Source organism: Bufo bufo, chromosome 3 (genome assembly GCF_905171765.1).
Source record: "Bufo bufo chromosome 3, aBufBuf1.1, whole genome shotgun sequence".
NCBI classification, from domain to species: domain Eukaryota; kingdom Metazoa; phylum Chordata; class Amphibia; order Anura; family Bufonidae; genus Bufo; species Bufo bufo.
Window position 1 is genome coordinate 1,692,608 of NC_053391.1, and position 18,123 is coordinate 1,710,730.

Sequence of the window (18,123 nt, forward strand, 5' to 3'; positions counted from 1 at the left end):
CCCCCCCCCCCCCTAGTAATATCACAGGTGTAATACAGAGACCCCCCCCCCTCCTGTAATATCACAGGTGTAATACAGAGACCTCCCCCCTCCTGTAATATCACAGGTGTAATGCAGAGACTCCCCCCCCCCCCTCTAGTAATATCACAGGTGTAATACAGAGACGCCCCCCCCCTCTAGTAATATCACAGGTGTAATACAGAGACTCCCCCCCCCCCTCTAGTAATATCACAGGTGTAATACAGAGACTATACCCCCTCCTGTAATATCACAGGTGTAATACAGAGACTCCCCCTCCTGTAATATCACAGGTGTAATGCAGAGACTCCCCCTCCTGTAATATCACAGGTGTAATACAGACACTCCCCCCCCCCCCCCCTCCTGTAATATCACAGGTGTAATACAGAGACTCCCCCCTCCTGTAATATCACAGGTGTAATACAGAGACTCCCCCCTCCTGTAATATCACAGGTGTAATACAGAGACTCCCCCCTCCTGTAATATCACAGGTGTAATACAGAGACTCCCCCCTCCTGTAATATTACAGGTGTAATACAGAGACTCCCCCCTCCTATAATATTACAGGTGTAATACAGAGACTCCCCCCCCCCCTTCTAGTAATATCACAGGTGTAATATAGAGACTCCCCCCTCCTGTAATATCACAGGTGTAATACAGAGACTCCCCCCTCCTGTAATATCACAGGTGTAATACAGAGACTCCCCCCCCCCCTCTAGTAATATCACAGGTGTAATACAGAGACTACCCCCTCCTGTAATATCACAGGTGTAATACAGAGACTCCCCCTCCTGTAATATCACAGGTGTAATACAGAGACTCCCCCTCCTGTAATATCACAGGTGTAATACAGAGACTCCCCCCCCTGTAATATCACAGGTGTAATACAGAGACTCCCCCCCCTGTAATATCACAGGTGTAATACAGAGACTCCCCCCCCCCTCTAGTAATATCACAGGTGTAATACAGAGACTCCCCCTTCCTGTAATATCACAGGTGTAATGCAGAGACTCCCCCCCCTCCTGTAATATCACAGGTGTAATGCAGAGACTCCCCCCTCTCCTGTAATATCACAGGTGTAATACAGAGACTCCCCCCCTCCTGTAATATCACAGGTGTAATACAGAGACTCCCCCCTCCTGTAATATCACAGGTGTAATACAAAGACTCCCCCCTCCTGTAATATCACAGGTGTAATACAGAGACTCCCCCCCTCCAGTAATATCACAGGTGTAATGCAGAGACTCCCCCCCCCTCCTGTAATATCACAGGTGTAATACAGAGACTCCCCCCCTCCTGTAATATCACAGGTGTAATACAGAGACTCCCCCCTCCTGTAATATCATAGGTGTAATACAGAGACTCCCCCTCCTGTAATATCACAGGTGTAATACAGAGACTCCCCCCCCTCCTGTAATATCACAGGTGTAATACAGAGACTCCCCCCCCCTCCTGTAATATCACAGGTGTAATACAGAGAATCCCCCTCCTGTAATATCACAGGTGTAATACAGAGACTCCCCCTCCTGTAATATCACAGGTGTAATACAGAGACTCCCCTCCCCCCCCTCCTGTAATATCACAGGTGTAATACAGAGACTCCTCCCCCCCTGTAATATCACAGGTGTAATACAGAGACTCCCCCCCCTCCTGTAATATCACAGGTGTAATACAGAGACTCCCCCTCCTGTAATATCATAGGTGTAATACAGAGACTCCCCCTCCTGTAATATCACAGGTGTAATACAGAGACTCCCCCCCCTCCTGTAATATCACAGGTGTAATACAGAGACTCCCCCCCCCCCCCTCCTGTAATATCACAGGTGTAATACAGAGACTCCCCCCCCCCTGTAATATCACAGGTGTAATACAGAGACTCCCCCCTCCTGTAATATCACAGGTGTAATACAGAGACTCCACCCTCCTGTAATATCACAGGTGTAATACAGAGACCCCCCCCCCTCCTGTAATATCACAGGTGTAATACAGAGACTCCCCCCTCCTGTAATATCACAGGTGTCATACAGAGACTCCCCCTCCTGTAATATCACAGGTGTAATACAGAGACTCCCCCCCCTCCTGTAATATCACAGGTGTAATACAGAGACCCCCCCTCCTGTAATATCACAGGTGTAATACAGAGACCCCCCCTCCTGTAATATCACAGGTGTAATACAGAGACTCCCCCCTCCTGTAATATCACAGGTGTCATACAGAGACTCCCCCCCCCCTCCTGTAATATCACAGGTGTAATACAGAGACTCCCCCCTCCTGTAATATCACAGGTGTAATACAGAGACTCCCCCTCCTGTAATATCACAGGTGTAATACAGAGACCCCCCCTCCTGTAATATCACAGGTGTAATACAGAGACCCCCCCTCCTGTAATATCACAGGTGTAATACAGAGACTCCCCCCTCCTGTAATATCACAGGTGTAATACAGAGACTCCCCCCCCCCTCCTGTAATATCACAGGTGTAATACAGAGACTCCCCCCCCCTCCTGTAATATCACAGGTGTAATACAGAGACTCCCCCCTCCTGTAATATCACAGGTGTAATACAGAGACCCCCCCCCTCCTGTAATATCACAGGTGTAATACAGAGACTCCCCCCCCCCCTCCTGTAATATCACAGGTGTAATACAGAGACTCCTCCCCCCCTGTAATATCACAGGTGTAATACAGAGACTCCCCCCCCCTCCTGTAATATCACAGGTGTAATACAGAGACTCCCCCCCTCCTGTAATATCACAGGTGTAATACAGAGACTCCCCCCCCCCCCCCTCCTGTAATATCACAGGTGTAATACAGAGACCCCCCCCCCTGTAATATCACAGGTGTAATACAGAGACTTCCCCCCTCCTGTAATATCACAGGTGTAATACAGAGACTCCCCCTCCTGTAATATCACAGGTGTAATACAGAGACTCCCCCTCCTGTAATATCACAGGTGTAATACAGAGACTCCCCCCCCCTCCTGTAATATCACAGGTGTAATACAGAGACTCCCCCTCCTGTAATATCACAGGTGTGATACAGAGACTCCCCCCTCCTGTAATATCACAGGTGTAATACAGAGACTCCCCCCCCCTCCTGTAATATCACAGGTGTAATACAGAGACTCCCCCCCCTCCTGTAATATCACAGGTGTAATACAGAGACCCCCCCTCCTGTAATATCACAGGTGTAATACAGAGACCCCCCCTCCTGTAATATCACAGGTGTAATACAGAGACTCCCCCCTCCTGTAATATCACAGGTGTCATACAGAGACTCCCCCCCCCTCCTGTAATATCACAGGTGTAATACAGAGACTCCCCCCTCCTGTAATATCACAGGTGTAATACAGAGACCCCCCCTCCTGTAATATCACAGGTGTAATACAGAGACCCCCCCTCCTGTAATATCACAGGTGTAATACAGAGACCCCCCCTCCTGTAATATCACAGGTGTAATACAGAGACTCCCCCCTCCTGTAATATCACAGGTGTAATACAGAGACTCCCCCCCCCTCCTGTAATATCACAGGTGTAATACAGAGACTCCCCCCCCCTCCTGTAATATCACAGGTGTAATACAGAGACTCCCCCCTCCTGTAATATCACAGGTGTAATACAGAGACCCCCCCTCCTGTAATATCACAGGTGTAATACAGAGACTCCCCCCCCCCCCTCCTGTAATATCACAGGTGTAATACAGAGACTCCTCCCCCCCTGTAATATCACAGGTGTAATACAGAGACTCCCCCCCCCTCCTGTAATATCACAGGTGTAATACAGAGACTCCCCCCCTCCTGTAATATCACAGGTGTAATACAGAGACTCCCCCCCCCCCCCTCCTGTAATATCACAGGTGTAATACAGAGCCCCCCCCCCCTGTAATATCACAGGTGTAATACAGAGACTTCCCCCCTCCTGTAATATCACAGGTGTAATACAGAGACTCCCCCTCCTGTAATATCACAGGTGTAATACAGAGACTCCCCCTCCTGTAATATCACAGGTGTAATACAGAGACTCCCCCCCCCTCCTGTAATATCACAGGTGTAATACAGAGACTCCCCCTCCTGTAATATCACAGGTGTAATACAGAGACTCCCCCCTCCTGTAATATCACAGGTGTAATACAGAGACTCCCCCCCCCCTCCTGTAATATCACAGGTGTAATACAGAGACTCCCCCCCCCCCTCCTGTAATATCACAGGTGTAATACAGAGACTCCCCCCCCCCCTCCTGTAATATCACAGGTGTAATACAGAGACTCCCCCTCCTGTAATATCACAGGTGTAATACAGAGACCCCCCCTCCTGTAATATCACAGGTGTAATGCAGAGACTCCCCCCCCCCCTCTAGTAATATCACAGGTGTAATACAGAGACTCCCCCCCCCTCTAGTAATATCACAGGTGTAATACAGAGACTCCCCCCCCCCCTCTAGTAATATCACAGGTGTAATACAGAGACTACCCCCTCCTGTAATATCACAGGTGTAATACAGAGACTCCCCCTCCTGTAATATCACAGGTGTAATGCAGAGACTCCCCCTCCTGTAATATCACAGGTGTAATACAGACACTCCCCCCCCCCCCCCTCCTGTAATATCACAGGTGTAATACAGAGACTCCCCCCTCCTGTAATATCACAGGTGTAATACAGAGACTCCCCCCTCCTGTAATATCACAGGTGTAATACAGAGACTCCCCCCTCCTGTAATATCACAGGTGTAATACAGAGACTCCCCCCTCCTGTAATATTACAGGTGTAATACAGAGACTCCCCCCTCCTGTAATATTACAGGTGTAATACAGAGACTCCCCCCCCCTTCTAGTAATATCACAGGTGTAATATAGAGACTCCCCCCTCCTGTAATATCACAGGTGTAATACAGAGACTCCCCCCTCCTGTAATATCACAGGTGTAATACAGAGACTCCCCCCCCCCTCTAGTAATATCACAGGTGTAATACAGAGACTACCCCCTCCTGTAATATCACAGGTGTAATACAGAGACTCCCCCTCCTGTAATATCACAGGTGTAATACAGAGACTCCCCCTCCTGTAATATCACAGGTGTAATACAGAGACTCCCCCCCCTGTAATATTACAGGTGTAATACAGAGACTCCCCCCCCCCTTCTAGTAATATCACAGGTGTAATATAGAGACTCCCCCCTCCTGTAATATCACAGGTGTAATACAGAGACTCCCCCCTCCTGTAATATCACAGGTGTAATACAGAGACTCCCCCCCCCCTCCTGTAATATCACAGGTGTAATACAGAGACTCCCCCTCCTGTAATATCACAGGTGTAATGCAGAGACTCCCCCTCCTGTAATATCACAGGTGTAATACAGACACTCCCCCCCCCCCCTCCTGTAATATCACAGGTGTAATACAGAGACTCCCCCCTCCTGTAATATCACAGGTGTAATACAGAGACTCCCCCCTCCTGTAATATCACAGGTGTAATACAGAGACTCCCCCCTCCTGTAATATCACAGGTGTAATACAGAGACTCCCCCCTCCTGTAATATTACAGGTGTAATACAGAGACTCCCCCCTCCTGTAATATTACAGGTGTAATACAGAGACTCCCCCCCCCCTTCTAGTAATATCACAGGTGTAATATAGAGACTCCCCCCTCCTGTAATATCACAGGTGTAATACAGAGACTCCCCCCTCCTGTAATATCACAGGTGTAATACAGAGACTCCCCCCCCCCTCTAGTAATATCACAGGTGTAATACAGAGACTACCCCCTCCTGTAATATCACAGGTGTAATACAGAGACTCCCCCTCCTGTAATATCACAGGTGTAATACAGAGACTCCCCCTCCTGTAATATCACAGGTGTAATACAGAGACTCCCCCCCCTGTAATATCACAGGTGTAATACAGAGACTCCCCCCCCCCCTCTAGTAATATCACAGGTGTAATACAGAGACTCCCCCTTCCTGTAATATCACAGGTGTAATGCAGAGACTCCCCCCCCTCCTGTAATATCACAGGTGTAATGCAGAGACTCCCCCCTCTCCTGTAATATCACAGGTGTAATACAGAGACTCCCCCCCTCCTGTAATATCACAGGTGTAATACAGAGACTCCCCCCTCCTGTAATATCACAGGTGTAATACAGAGACTCCCCCCTCCTGTAATATCACAGGTGTAATACAGAGACTCCCCCCCTCCAGTAATATCACAGGTGTAATACAGAGACTCCCCCCCTCCAGTAATATCACAGGTGTAATGCAGAGACTCCCCCCCCCTCCTGTAATATCACAGGTGTAATACAGAGACTCCCCCCCTCCTGTAATATCACAGGTGTAATACAGAGACTCCCCCCTCCTGTAATATCATAGGTGTAATACAGAGACTCCCCCTCCTGTAATATCACAGGTGTAATACAGAGACTCCCCCCCCTCCTGTAATATCACAGGTGTAATACAGAGACTCCCCCCCCCTCCTGTAATATCACAGGTGTAATACAGAGAATCCCCCTCCTGTAATATCACAGGTGTAATACAGAGACTCCCCCTCCTGTAATATCACAGGTGTAATACAGAGACTCCCCTCCCCCCCCTCCTGTAATATCACAGGTGTAATACAGAGACTCCTCCCCCCCTGTAATATCACAGGTGTAATACAGAGACTCCCCCCCCTCCTGTAATATCACAGGTGTAATACAGAGACTCCCCCTCCTGTAATATCATAGGTGTAATACAGAGACTCCCCCTCCTGTAATATCACAGGTGTAATACAGAGACTCCCCCCCCCTCCTGTAATATCACAGGTGTAATACAGAGACTCCCCCCCCCCCTCCTGTAATATCACAGGTGTAATACAGAGACTCCCCCCCCCCTGTAATATCACAGGTGTAATACAGAGACTCCCCCCTCCTGTAATATCACAGGTGTAATACAGAGACTCCACCCTCCTGTAATATCACAGGTGTAATACAGAGACCCCCCCCCCTCCTGTAATATCACAGGTGTAATACAGAGACTCCCCCCCCCCCTCCTGTAATATCACAGGTGTCATACAGAGACTCCCCCTCCTGTAATATCACAGGTGTAATACAGAGACTCCCCCCCCTCCTGTAATATCACAGGTGTAATACAGAGACCCCCCCTCCTGTAATATCACAGGTGTAATACAGAGACCCCCCCTCCTGTAATATCACAGGTGTAATACAGAGACTCCCCCCTCCTGTAATATCACAGGTGTCATACAGAGACTCCCCCCCCCCCCCTCCTGTAATATCACAGGTGTAATACAGAGACTCCCCCCTCCTGTAATATCACAGGTGTAATACAGAGACCCCCCCTCCTGTAATATCACAGGTGTAATACAGAGACCCCCCCTCCTGTAATATCACAGGTGTAATACAGAGACCCCCCCTCCTGTAATATCACAGGTGTAATACAGAGACTCCCCCCTCCTGTAATATCACAGGTGTAATACAGAGACTCCCCCCCCCCTCCTGTAATATCACAGGTGTAATACAGAGACTCCCCCCCCTCCTGTAATATCACAGGTGTAATACAGAGACTCCCCCCTCCTGTAATATCACAGGTGTAATACAGAGACCCCCCCTCCTGTAATATCACAGGTGTAATACAGAGACTCCCCCCCCCCTCCTGTAATATCACAGGTGTAATACAGAGACTCCTCCCCCCCTGTAATATCACAGGTGTAATACAGAGACTCCCACCCCTCCTGTAATATCACAGGTGTAATACAGAGACTCCCCCCCTCCTGTAATATCACAGGTGTAATACAGAGACTCCCCCCCCCCCCTCCTGTAATATCACAGGTGTAATACAGAGACCCCCCCTCCTGTAATATCACAGGTGTAATACAGAGACTTCCCCCCTCCTGTAATATCACAGGTGTAATACAGAGACTCCCCCTCCTGTAATATCACAGGTGTAATACAGAGACTCCCCCTCCTGTAATATCACAGGTGTAATACAGAGACTCCCCCCCCCTCCTGTAATATCACAGGTGTAATACAGAGACTCCCCCTCCTGTAATATCACAGGTGTAATACAGAGACTCCCCCCTCCTGTAATATCACAGGTGTAATACAGAGACTCCCCCCCCCTCCTGTAATATCACAGGTGTAATACAGAGACTCCCCCCCCTCCTGTAATATCACAGGTGTAATACAGAGACCCCCCCTCCTGTAATATCACAGGTGTAATACAGAGACCCCCCCTCCTGTAATATCACAGGTGTAATACAGAGACCCCCCCCTCCTGTAATATCACAGGTGTCATACAGAGACTCCCCCCCCCCTCCTGTAATATCACAGGTGTAATACAGAGACTCCCCCCTCCTGTAATATCACAGGTGTAATACAGAGCCCCCCCCTCCTGTAATATCACAGGTGTAATACAGAGACCCCCCCTCCTGTAATATCACAGGTGTAATACAGAGACCCCCCCCCCTGTAATATCACAGGTGTAATACAGAGACTCCCCCCTCCTGTAATATCACAGGTGTAATACAGAGACTCCCCCCCCCCCCTCCTGTAATATCACAGGTGTAATACAGAGACTCCCCCCCCTCCTGTAATATCACAGGTGTAATACAGAGACTCCCCCCTCCTGTAATATCACAGGTGTAATACAGAGACCCCCCCTCCTGTAATATCACAGGTGTAATACAGAGACTCCCCCCCCCTCCTGTAATATCACAGGTGTAATACAGAGACTCCTCCCCCCCTGTAATATCACAGGTGTAATACAGAGACTCCCCCCCCTCCTGTAATATCACAGGTGTAATACAGAGACTCCCCCCCTCCTGTAATATCACAGGTGTAATACAGAGACTCCCCCCCCCCCCCTCCTGTAATATCACAGGTGTAATACAGAGACCCCCCCCTGTAATATCACAGGTGTAATACAGAGACTTCCCCCCTCCTGTAATATCACAGGTGTAATACAGAGACTCCCCCTCCTGTAATATCACAGGTGTAATACAGAGACTCCCCCTCCTGTAATATCACAGGTGTAATACAGAGACTCCCCCCCCCTCCTGTAATATCACAGGTGTAATACAGAGACTCCCCCTCCTGTAATATCACAGGTGTAATACAGAGACTCCCCCCTCCTGTAATATCACAGGTGTAATACAGAGACTCCCCCCCCCCCCCTCCTGTAATATCACAGGTGTAATACAGAGACTCCCCCCCCCTCCTGTAATATCACAGGTGTAATACAGAGACTCCCCCTCCTGTAATATCACAGGTGTAATACAGAGACTCCCCCTCCTGTAATATCACAGGTGTAATACAGAGACTCCCCCCTCCTGTAATATCACAGGTGTAATACAGAGACTCCCCCCCCCTCCTGTAATATCACAGGTGTAATACAGAGACTCCCCCCCCCCTCCTGTAATATCACAGGTGTAATACAGAGACTCCCCCCCCTCCTGTAATATCACAGGTGTAATACAGAGACTCCCCCTCCTGTAATATCACAGGTGTAATACAGAGACTCCCCCCCCCCTCCTGTAATATCACAGGTGTAATACAGAGACTCCCCCCTCCTGTAATATCACAGGTGTAATACAGAGACTCCCCCCTCCTGTAATATCACAGGTGTAATACAGAGACTCCCCCTCCTGTAATATCACAGGTGTAATACAGAGACTCCCCCCCCCCCCCTCTAGTAATATCACAGGTGTAATACAGAGACCCCCCCCCCTCCTGTAATATCACAGGTGTAATACAGAGACCTCCCCCCTCCTGTAATATCACAGGTGTAATGCAGAGACTCCCCCCCCCCCCCCCCCTCTAGTAATATCACAGGTGTAATACAGAGACCCCCCCCCCCCTCTAGTAATATCACAGGTGTAATACAGAGACTCCCCCCCCCCTCTAGTAATATCACAGGTGTAATACAGAGACTACCCCCTCCTGTAATATCACAGGTGTAATACAGAGACTCCCCCTCCTGTAATATCACAGGTGTAATGCAGAGACTCCCCCTCCTGTAATATCACAGGTGTAATACAGAGACTCCCCCCTCCTGTAATATCACAGGTGTAATACAGAGACTCCCCCCTCCTGTAATATCACAGGTGTAATACAGAGACTCCCCCCTCCTGTAATATCACAGGTGTAATACAGAGACTCCCCCCTCCTGTAATATCACAGGTGTAATACAGAGACTCCCCCCTCCTGTAATATTACAGGTGTAATACAGAGACTCCCCCCTCCTGTAATATTACAGGTGTAATACAGAGACTCCCCCCCCCCTTCTAGTAATATCACAGGTGTAATATAGAGACTCCCCCCTCCTGTAATATCACAGGTGTAATACAGAGACTCCCCCCTCCTGTAATATCACAGGTGTAATACAGAGACTCCCCCCCCCCTCTAGTAATATCACAGGTGTAATACAGAGACTACCCCCTCCTGTAATATCACAGGTGTAATACAGAGACTCCCCCTCCTGTAATATCACAGGTGTAATACAGAGACTCCCCCTCCTGTAATATCACAGGTGTAATACAGAGACTCCCCCCCCTGTAATATCACAGGTGTAATACAGAGACTCCCCCCCCCCCCTCTAGTAATATCACAGGTGTAATACAGAGACTCCCCCTTCCTGTAATATCACAGGTGTAATGCAGAGACTCCCCCCCCTCCTGTAATATCACAGGTGTAATGCAGAGACTCCCCCCCCTCCTGTAATATCACAGGTGTAATACAGAGACTCCCCCCCTCCTGTAATATCACAGGTGTAATACAGAGACTCCCCCCTCCTGTAATATCACAGGTGTAATACAGAGACTCCCCCCTCCTGTAATATCACAGGTGTAATACAGAGACTCCCCCCCTCCAGTAATATCACAGGTGTAATGCAGAGACCCCCCCCCCCTCCTGTAATATCACAGGTGTAATACAGAGACTCCCCCCCTCCTGTAATATCACAGGTGTAATACAGAGACTCCCCCCTCCTGTAATATCATAGGTGTAATACAGAGACTCCCCCTCCTGTAATATCACAGGTGTCATACAGAGACTCCCCCCCCTCCTGTAATATCACAGGTGTAATACAGAGACTCCCCCCCCCTCCTGTAATATCACAGGTGTAATACAGAGACTCCCCCTCCTGTAATATCACAGGTGTAATACAGAGACTCCCCCTCCTGTAATATCACAGGTGTAATACAGAGACTCCCCCCCCCTCCTGTAATATCACAGGTGTAATACAGAGACTCCTCCCCCCCTGTAATATCACAGGTGTAATACAGAGACTCCCCCCCCTCCTGTAATATCACAGGTGTAATACAGAGACTCCCCCTCCTGTAATATCATAGGTGTAATACAGAGACTCCCCCTCCTGTAATATCACAGGTGTAATACAGAGACTCCCCCCCCTCCTGTAATATCACAGGTGTAATACAGAGACTCCCCCCCCCCCCCTCCTGTAATATCACAGGTGTAATACAGAGACTCCCCCCCCCCCTGTAATATCACAGGTGTAATACAGAGACTCCCCCCTCCTGTAATATCACAGGTGTAATACAGAGACTCCACCCTCCTGTAATATCACAGGTGTAATACAGAGACCCCCCCCCCTCCTGTAATATCACAGGTGTAATACAGAGACTCCCCCCCTCCTGTAATATCACAGGTGTCATACAGAGACTCCCCCTCCTGTAATATCACAGGTGTAATACAGAGACTCCCCCCCCTCCTGTAATATCACAGGTGTAATACAGAGACCCCCCCTCCTGTAATATCACAGGTGTAATACAGAGACTCCCCCCCCCCCCCCTGTAATATCACAGGTGTAATACAGAGATTCCCCCCTCCTGTAATATCACAGGTGTAATACAGAGACTCCACCCTCCTGTAATATCACAGGTGTAATACAGAGACCCCCCCCCCCTCCTGTAATATCAGAGGTGTAATACAGAGACTCCACCTCCTGTAATATCACAGGTGTAATACAGAGACCCCCCCCCTCCTGTAATATCACAGGTGTAATACAGAGACCCCCCCCCCCTCCTGTAATATCACAGGTGTAATACAGAGACTCCCCCCCTCCTGTAATATCACAGGTGTAATACAGAGATTCCCCCCTCCTGTAATATCACAGGTGTAATACAGAGACTCCCCCCCCCCCCCCCTGTAATATCACAGGTGTAATACAGAGACCCCCCCCCCTCCTGTAATATCAGAGGTGTCATACAGAGACTCCCCCTCCTGTAATATCACAGGTGTAATACAGAGACTCCCCCCCCCCTCCTGTAATATCACAGGTGTAATACAGAGACCCCCCCCCTCCTGTAATATCACAGGTGTAATACAGAGACTCCCATGTACTACGACACATACAATATAACGGACCGTCCTAGTAAATCCTGTGTCTCGATATGTGTATATAGAGGGTCCTTCCAGGTGTCAGGACCTATGAGACCCCTCCGGGCAGAGGTGGGAGCACCTTGGACATCCTCTGGTATCTGGGCCTGTTTCACTGCTGATTTTTGATTAGTCAGTATCTCACCTTCATATGACGGGGTGTGTCGTGTATGCCGCAGTGTGACGACCAGTATAGCAGTGAGGAGCACGCCCACTAACCCTCCAGTGATGACGGTGACAGTGAGGACATGGGAAGTCTCCTTCTGTGGAAGTTCCATCTTATCTGAGGAGAGAGGCAGATCTGAGTTATAGGACCGCCCTCCTCTCAGGACGTCCCCCGCGGATCTAACACCTTTACCATGGATTATGACATCAGGAGGAGCAGACGGGAGGCAGGCAATGCTGCTGGATGATGGTCACTATCAATCTGGACGCTGCCAACATTTACTGGATGGAGACGTGGTATTATGGGATGTTCCCCAGAAATGTGCACGACCACAGGGTTTATATATACACGCACAGCAGACGCCGTGATTGTGAGCTGCCCGACATATCCACTCATAGTTATCAGAACTATCTGCCCCTTCTATTGTGTCCTATAGGAGGCGGGGTAACTACAAGTGTCCCTATGTATGGGCGGCGACTTCATCAACCTTTGTCGTGTAACCCCTCCTACTCCTCTGTAAAACTCCAGATAGCTACTCGCTATGGCCCCTTCCAGTACACCAAATAACCCCTCCCATTACTCCATACAACCACAAAGGACAAGGCCATGCTGAGTTGGGCCCGTCTCCCCAGTGGCCCGATAGTAGTTGCTTGGCCTGGCTCTATGTTACATACACCCCTGATAAGACATGTCCCTATGGACTCACAGTGCTGAGATGTCAGATTCCCATTCTTGGTGAGTATGACACACAGGATATAGATGTTGGACGTGACGTTGAGCGTGATTGTGCTGGTCACATTGATGACATCTTCATCTTGGTGAACAACTTGCTGGACATGACCGTCCTGGAGCTCGCTGCCATCACTAATGTTTATCCACATTATTCTTGGCTGCTCAAGTCCTCCCTGTGATGTGCAGGTCAATGTCAGCTCCTGGCCATACAGAAGATTCCCTGGCGAAGGGATGTCCACCACAGGAGTACTGAATTCAGCTGCAGATACACATAGTAGAGGTGAGGCCTGCTCATGGGGAGAAGGTAGAGGTGAGGGCTGCTCATGACGTGGGGGTGAAGGTAGAGGTGAGGGCTGCTCACGACGTAGAGGTGAGGCCTGCTCACAAGGTGAGGGTAGAGGTGAGGCCTGCTCATGACGTGGGGGTGAAGGTAGAGGTGAGGCCCGCTCATAATGTGAGGGTAGAGGTGAGGCCTGCTCATGAGATGGGGGTGTAGGTAGAGGTGAGGCCTGCTCATGATGTGGGAGTGAAGGTAGAGGTGAGGGCTGCTCATGACGTGGGGGTGAGGGTAGAGGTGAGGCCTGCTCACAAGGTGAGGGTAGAGGTGAGGCCTGCTCATGACGTGGGGGTGAAGGTAGAGGTGAGGCCTGCTCATAATGTAGAGGTGAGGCCTGCTCATGAGATGGGGGTGTAGGTAGAGGTGAGGCCTGCTCATGAGGTGGGGGTAAGGTTAGAGGTGAGGTATGCTTATGAGCTGGTGGTGAAGGTAAAGGTTAGGCCTGCTCATGACGTGAGGGTGAAGGTAGAGGTTAGGGCTGGTCATGACGTGGGGGTGAAGGTAGAGATGAGGCCTGCTCATGACGTGAGGGTGAAGGTAGAGGTGAGGCCTGCTCATGACGTGAGGGTGAAGGTAGAGGTGAGGCCTGCTCATGACGTGAGGGTGAAGGTAGAGGTGAGGCCTGCTCATGAGGTGGGGATGAGGGTAAATGTGAGGTCTGATTATGAGATGGGGGTGAGGGTAAATGTGAGGTCTGCTAATGAGGTGGGTGTGTAGGTAGAGGGGGGGCCTGCTCACAAGGTGGGGGTGAGGGTAGAGGTGAGGCCTGCTCATGAGGTGGGGGTGAAGGTAGAGGTTGAGGCCTGCTCATGAGGTGGGGGTGAAGGTAGAGGTTGAGGCCTGCTCATGAGGTGGGGGTGAAGGTAGAGGTCAGGCCTGCTCATGAGGTGGGGGTGAGGCCAATTCATGAGGTGTGGGTAAGGTTAGAGATGAGGTCTGCTCATGAGATGGGGGTGAAGGTAGAGGTTAGGCCTGCTCATGACATGGGCGTGAAGGTAGAGGTTAGGCCTGCTCATGACGTGCGGGTTAAAGTAGAGGTTAGGCCTGCTAATGACGTGGAGGTGAAGGTAGAGGTGAGGCCTGCTTATGAAGTGAGGGTGAAGGTAGAGGTGAGGGTAAATGTGAGGTCTGCTCATGAGATGGGGTGAGGGTAAATGTGAGGTCTGCTCATGAGGTGGGGGTGGGTGTGAGGGTAAATGTTAGGTCCGCTCATGAGATGGGGGTGTAGGTAGAGGTGAGGCCTGGTCATAAGGAGAGGGTGAGGGTAAATGTGAGGTCTGAGGGCGGCTCACAAGGTGGGTGTGAGGGTAGAGGTGAGGCCTGCTCATGAAGTGGGGGTGAGGGTAAAGCTGAGGGCGGCTCACAAGGTGGGTGTGAGGGTAGAGGTGAGGCCGGCTCATGAAGTGCGGGTGAGGGTAGAGGTGATGCCTGCTCATGAGGTGGGGATGAGGGTAGAGGTGAGGCCGGCTTATGAGGTGGGGATGAGGGTAGAGGTGAGGCCGGTTCATGAGGTGGGGATGAGGGTAGAGGTGAGGCCGGTTCATGAGGTGGGGATGAGGGTAGAGGTGAGGCCTGCTCATGAAGTGGGGATGAGGGTAGAGGTGAGGCCTGCTCATGAAGTGGGGATGAGGGTAGACGTGAGGCCTGCTCATGAGGTGGGGATGAGGGTAGACGTGAGGCCTGCTCATGAGGTGGGGATGAGGGTAGACGTGAGGCCTGCTCATGAGGTGGGGATGAGAGTAGAGGTGAGGTCTGCTCATGAGGTGGGGGTGGGTGTGAGGGTAAATGTTAGGTCTGCTCATGATATGGGGGTGTAGGTAGAGGTGAGGCCTTCTCATAAGGAGAGGGTGAGGGTAAATGTGAGGTCTGCTCATGAGGTGGGGGTGAGGGTAAAGCTGAGGGCGGCTCACAAGGTGGGTGTGAGGGTAGAGGTGAGGCCGGCTCATGAAGTGGGTGTGAGGGTAGAGGTGAGGCCGGCTCATGAAGTGGGGGTGAGGGTAGAGGTGAGGCCGGCTCATGAAGTGGGGGTGAGGGTAGAGGTGAGGCCTGCTCATGAGGTGGGGATGAGGGTAGAGGTGAGGCCTGCTCATGAGGGTAGAGGTGAGGTCTGCTCATGAGGTGGGGATGAGGGTAGAGGTGAGGCCTGCTCATGAGGTGGAGTTGAAGGCAGATAGGTCTGCTCTTGAGGTGGGGGTGAAGTTAGAGGTGATACCTGCTTGTTAGGCCTCCTGTACACGACCGTATGGCTTTTTCAGTATTTTGCAGTCCATTTTTCACAGATCCGTTTTTTGTTTCAGTAGTGCTTCCGCTTCCGTTCCATTTTGCCGTTTGGTTTCCGTTTTTGATCAGTTTTTTGCAGATCGGAAATGGAAGCATACAATAATGTTTAAACAATAAGTGCATTATAAAATTGGGCTGAGCATAAAATTTTCAATAGATGGTTCAGCAAAAACGGAACGGATACGGAAGACATACGGATGCATTACGTTTTTTTTGTGGAACCATTGACTTGAATGGAGGCACAGATCGTTATTTGAAGGCAATAATAGGACGTTCTATGTTTGAACGGAAATGTGGAAATGGAAGGCATATGGAGTACCTTCCGTTTTTTGCGGATCCATTGAAATGAATGGTTCCGTATACGGAATGCAAAATACGGAACGTAAACGGAGGCCTTAGGTGGAGATAAGGGTGAAGTTAGAGGTGATACCTGCTTGTTAAGTGGAGATGAGGGTGAAGGTAGGAGTGATACCTGCTTGTTAGGTGGAGATGAGGGTGAAGGTAGGAGTGATACCTGCTTGTTAGGTGGAGATGAGGGTGAAGGTAGGGGTGATACCTGCTTGTTAGGTGGAGATGAGGGTGAAGGTAGGGGTGATACCTGCTTGTTAGGTAGAGATGAGGGTGAAGGTAGGGGTGATACCTGCTTGTTAGGTGGAGATGATGGTAAAGGTACTGGTGATACCTGCTTGTTAGGTGGAGATGAGGGTGAAGGTAGGGGTGATAACTGCTTGTTAGGTGGAGATGATGGTGAAGGTAGGGGTGATACCTGCTTGTTAGGTGGAGATGAGGGTGAAGGTAGGGGTGATACCTGCTTGTTAGGTGGAGATGATGGTGAAGGTAGGGGTGATACCTGCTTGTTAGGTGGAGATGAGGGTGAAGGTAGGGGTGATAACTGCTTGTTAGGTGGAGATGATGGTGAAGGTAGGGGTGATACCTGCTTGTTAGGTGGAGATGATGGTGAAGGTACTGGTGATACCTGCTTGTTAGGTGGAGATGAGGGTGAAGGTAGGGGTGATAACTGCTTGCTAGGTGGAGATGATGGTGAAGGTAGGGGTGATACCTGCTTGTTACAGTAGGTGGAGATGATGGTGAAGGTACGGGTGATACCTGCTTGTTAGGTGGAGATGATGGTGAAGGTAGGGGTGATACCTGCTTGTTAGGTGGAGATGATGGTGAAGGTAGGGGTGATACCTGTCATTAGGTGGGAGTGAGGGTGAAGATAAATGTGAGTCCTGCTTATGAGGGGTAAGTTATGGGGGACACTAGTGGTTTACAGACTCACCTGTCACCTCCAGCTCCACTGTGGTGTTATTGATGATGCTGATATAGGACGGACTCCACAGTATGATGCAGGTGTAGGTACCGCTGTCATTTAATAACAGGTTCGTCAGGTTGAGGTTAAAATTTCCAGCCTGTAACCCGTCAGGATTAAGGTGAGCACGGCCCCGAAACAAGTAGTCCACATACGTTGTGTCCACCACCCCATTCATGACTGCAGCGACCACTAGATCTTTTGGAAGCTTCCTCAGCTGCCAGTACACCGTGATCTCTTCTATAGGGCCCGGCAGGTTATGGTGCACACACGGCAACTCGACAGAACCGTGCAACTTACCCACCAGGGCTGAGCCGAACCGGAGAACTGCAAGAGACAGTATACAGTGATATGGACCATGCTGGTATAACCTAGGTATCTCCTGTATATAATTATATATGTACAGCTGGTATAACCTGGGTATCTCCTGTATATAATTATATATGTACAGCTTGTATAACCTGGGCATCTCCTGGATATAATTATATATGTACAGCTGGTATAACTATTCCCTTACGTCCTACCAGCAGCACAGATGGGGTTAGCTGCCCCCCGTGGACTGGTAGGACCGGCGGAATTTTTAATGAGCCCAAAGAATAACCAATAGAAGAACTCCAGCTCCCTTAAAGGGAGGGGTTCGCCCCCGCCCACCGTGTTTTTTTCTGTCCTTTGGACAGGTGGACTGGCGAAGCTCTCCCTCTCTGGGATTTGGAGGCCATTACCCTAATGTTTGTTTGGTCTCTTTTTTCCTTACATCTAGCGCTTATTCTATGCGCTTATTTTTTTCATTTCCCCCATTCTGCTGCTATGTTTAGCGATACCTGGGGGTGATGTGTTCCTCTGGTACACTAAGGTTCCCCTCCTGGATGCATCGGCTCGTTCCGATCCGGCGTGGTATGGG

General features: G+C 50.0%; 1 protein-coding gene across 3 annotated transcripts in view; it reads right to left on the minus strand.

Moving 5' to 3' along the window:
* ICOSLG (inducible T cell costimulator ligand) overlaps positions 1 to 18,123 on the minus strand; it is a 49,170-nt gene that overhangs the window by 18,121 nt on the left and 12,926 nt on the right. For 2 of the 3 annotated variants that reach the window (XR_005777386.1, XM_040422757.1), the window contains exons 3-5: positions 17,193 to 17,549; positions 13,268 to 13,552; positions 12,541 to 12,678 (exon numbers count right to left, since the gene is read on the minus strand). Coding sequence is in view for 2 of the 3 variants with exons in the window: in XM_040422757.1 (XP_040278691.1) it covers positions 12,541 to 12,678; positions 13,268 to 13,552; positions 17,193 to 17,549 (780 nt within the window). In the remaining variant the exon portion in view is untranslated. The remainder of the gene's footprint in view (positions 1 to 12,540; positions 12,679 to 13,267; positions 13,553 to 17,192; positions 17,550 to 18,123) is intronic. The other variant, XM_040422758.1, reaches the window with a different exon arrangement.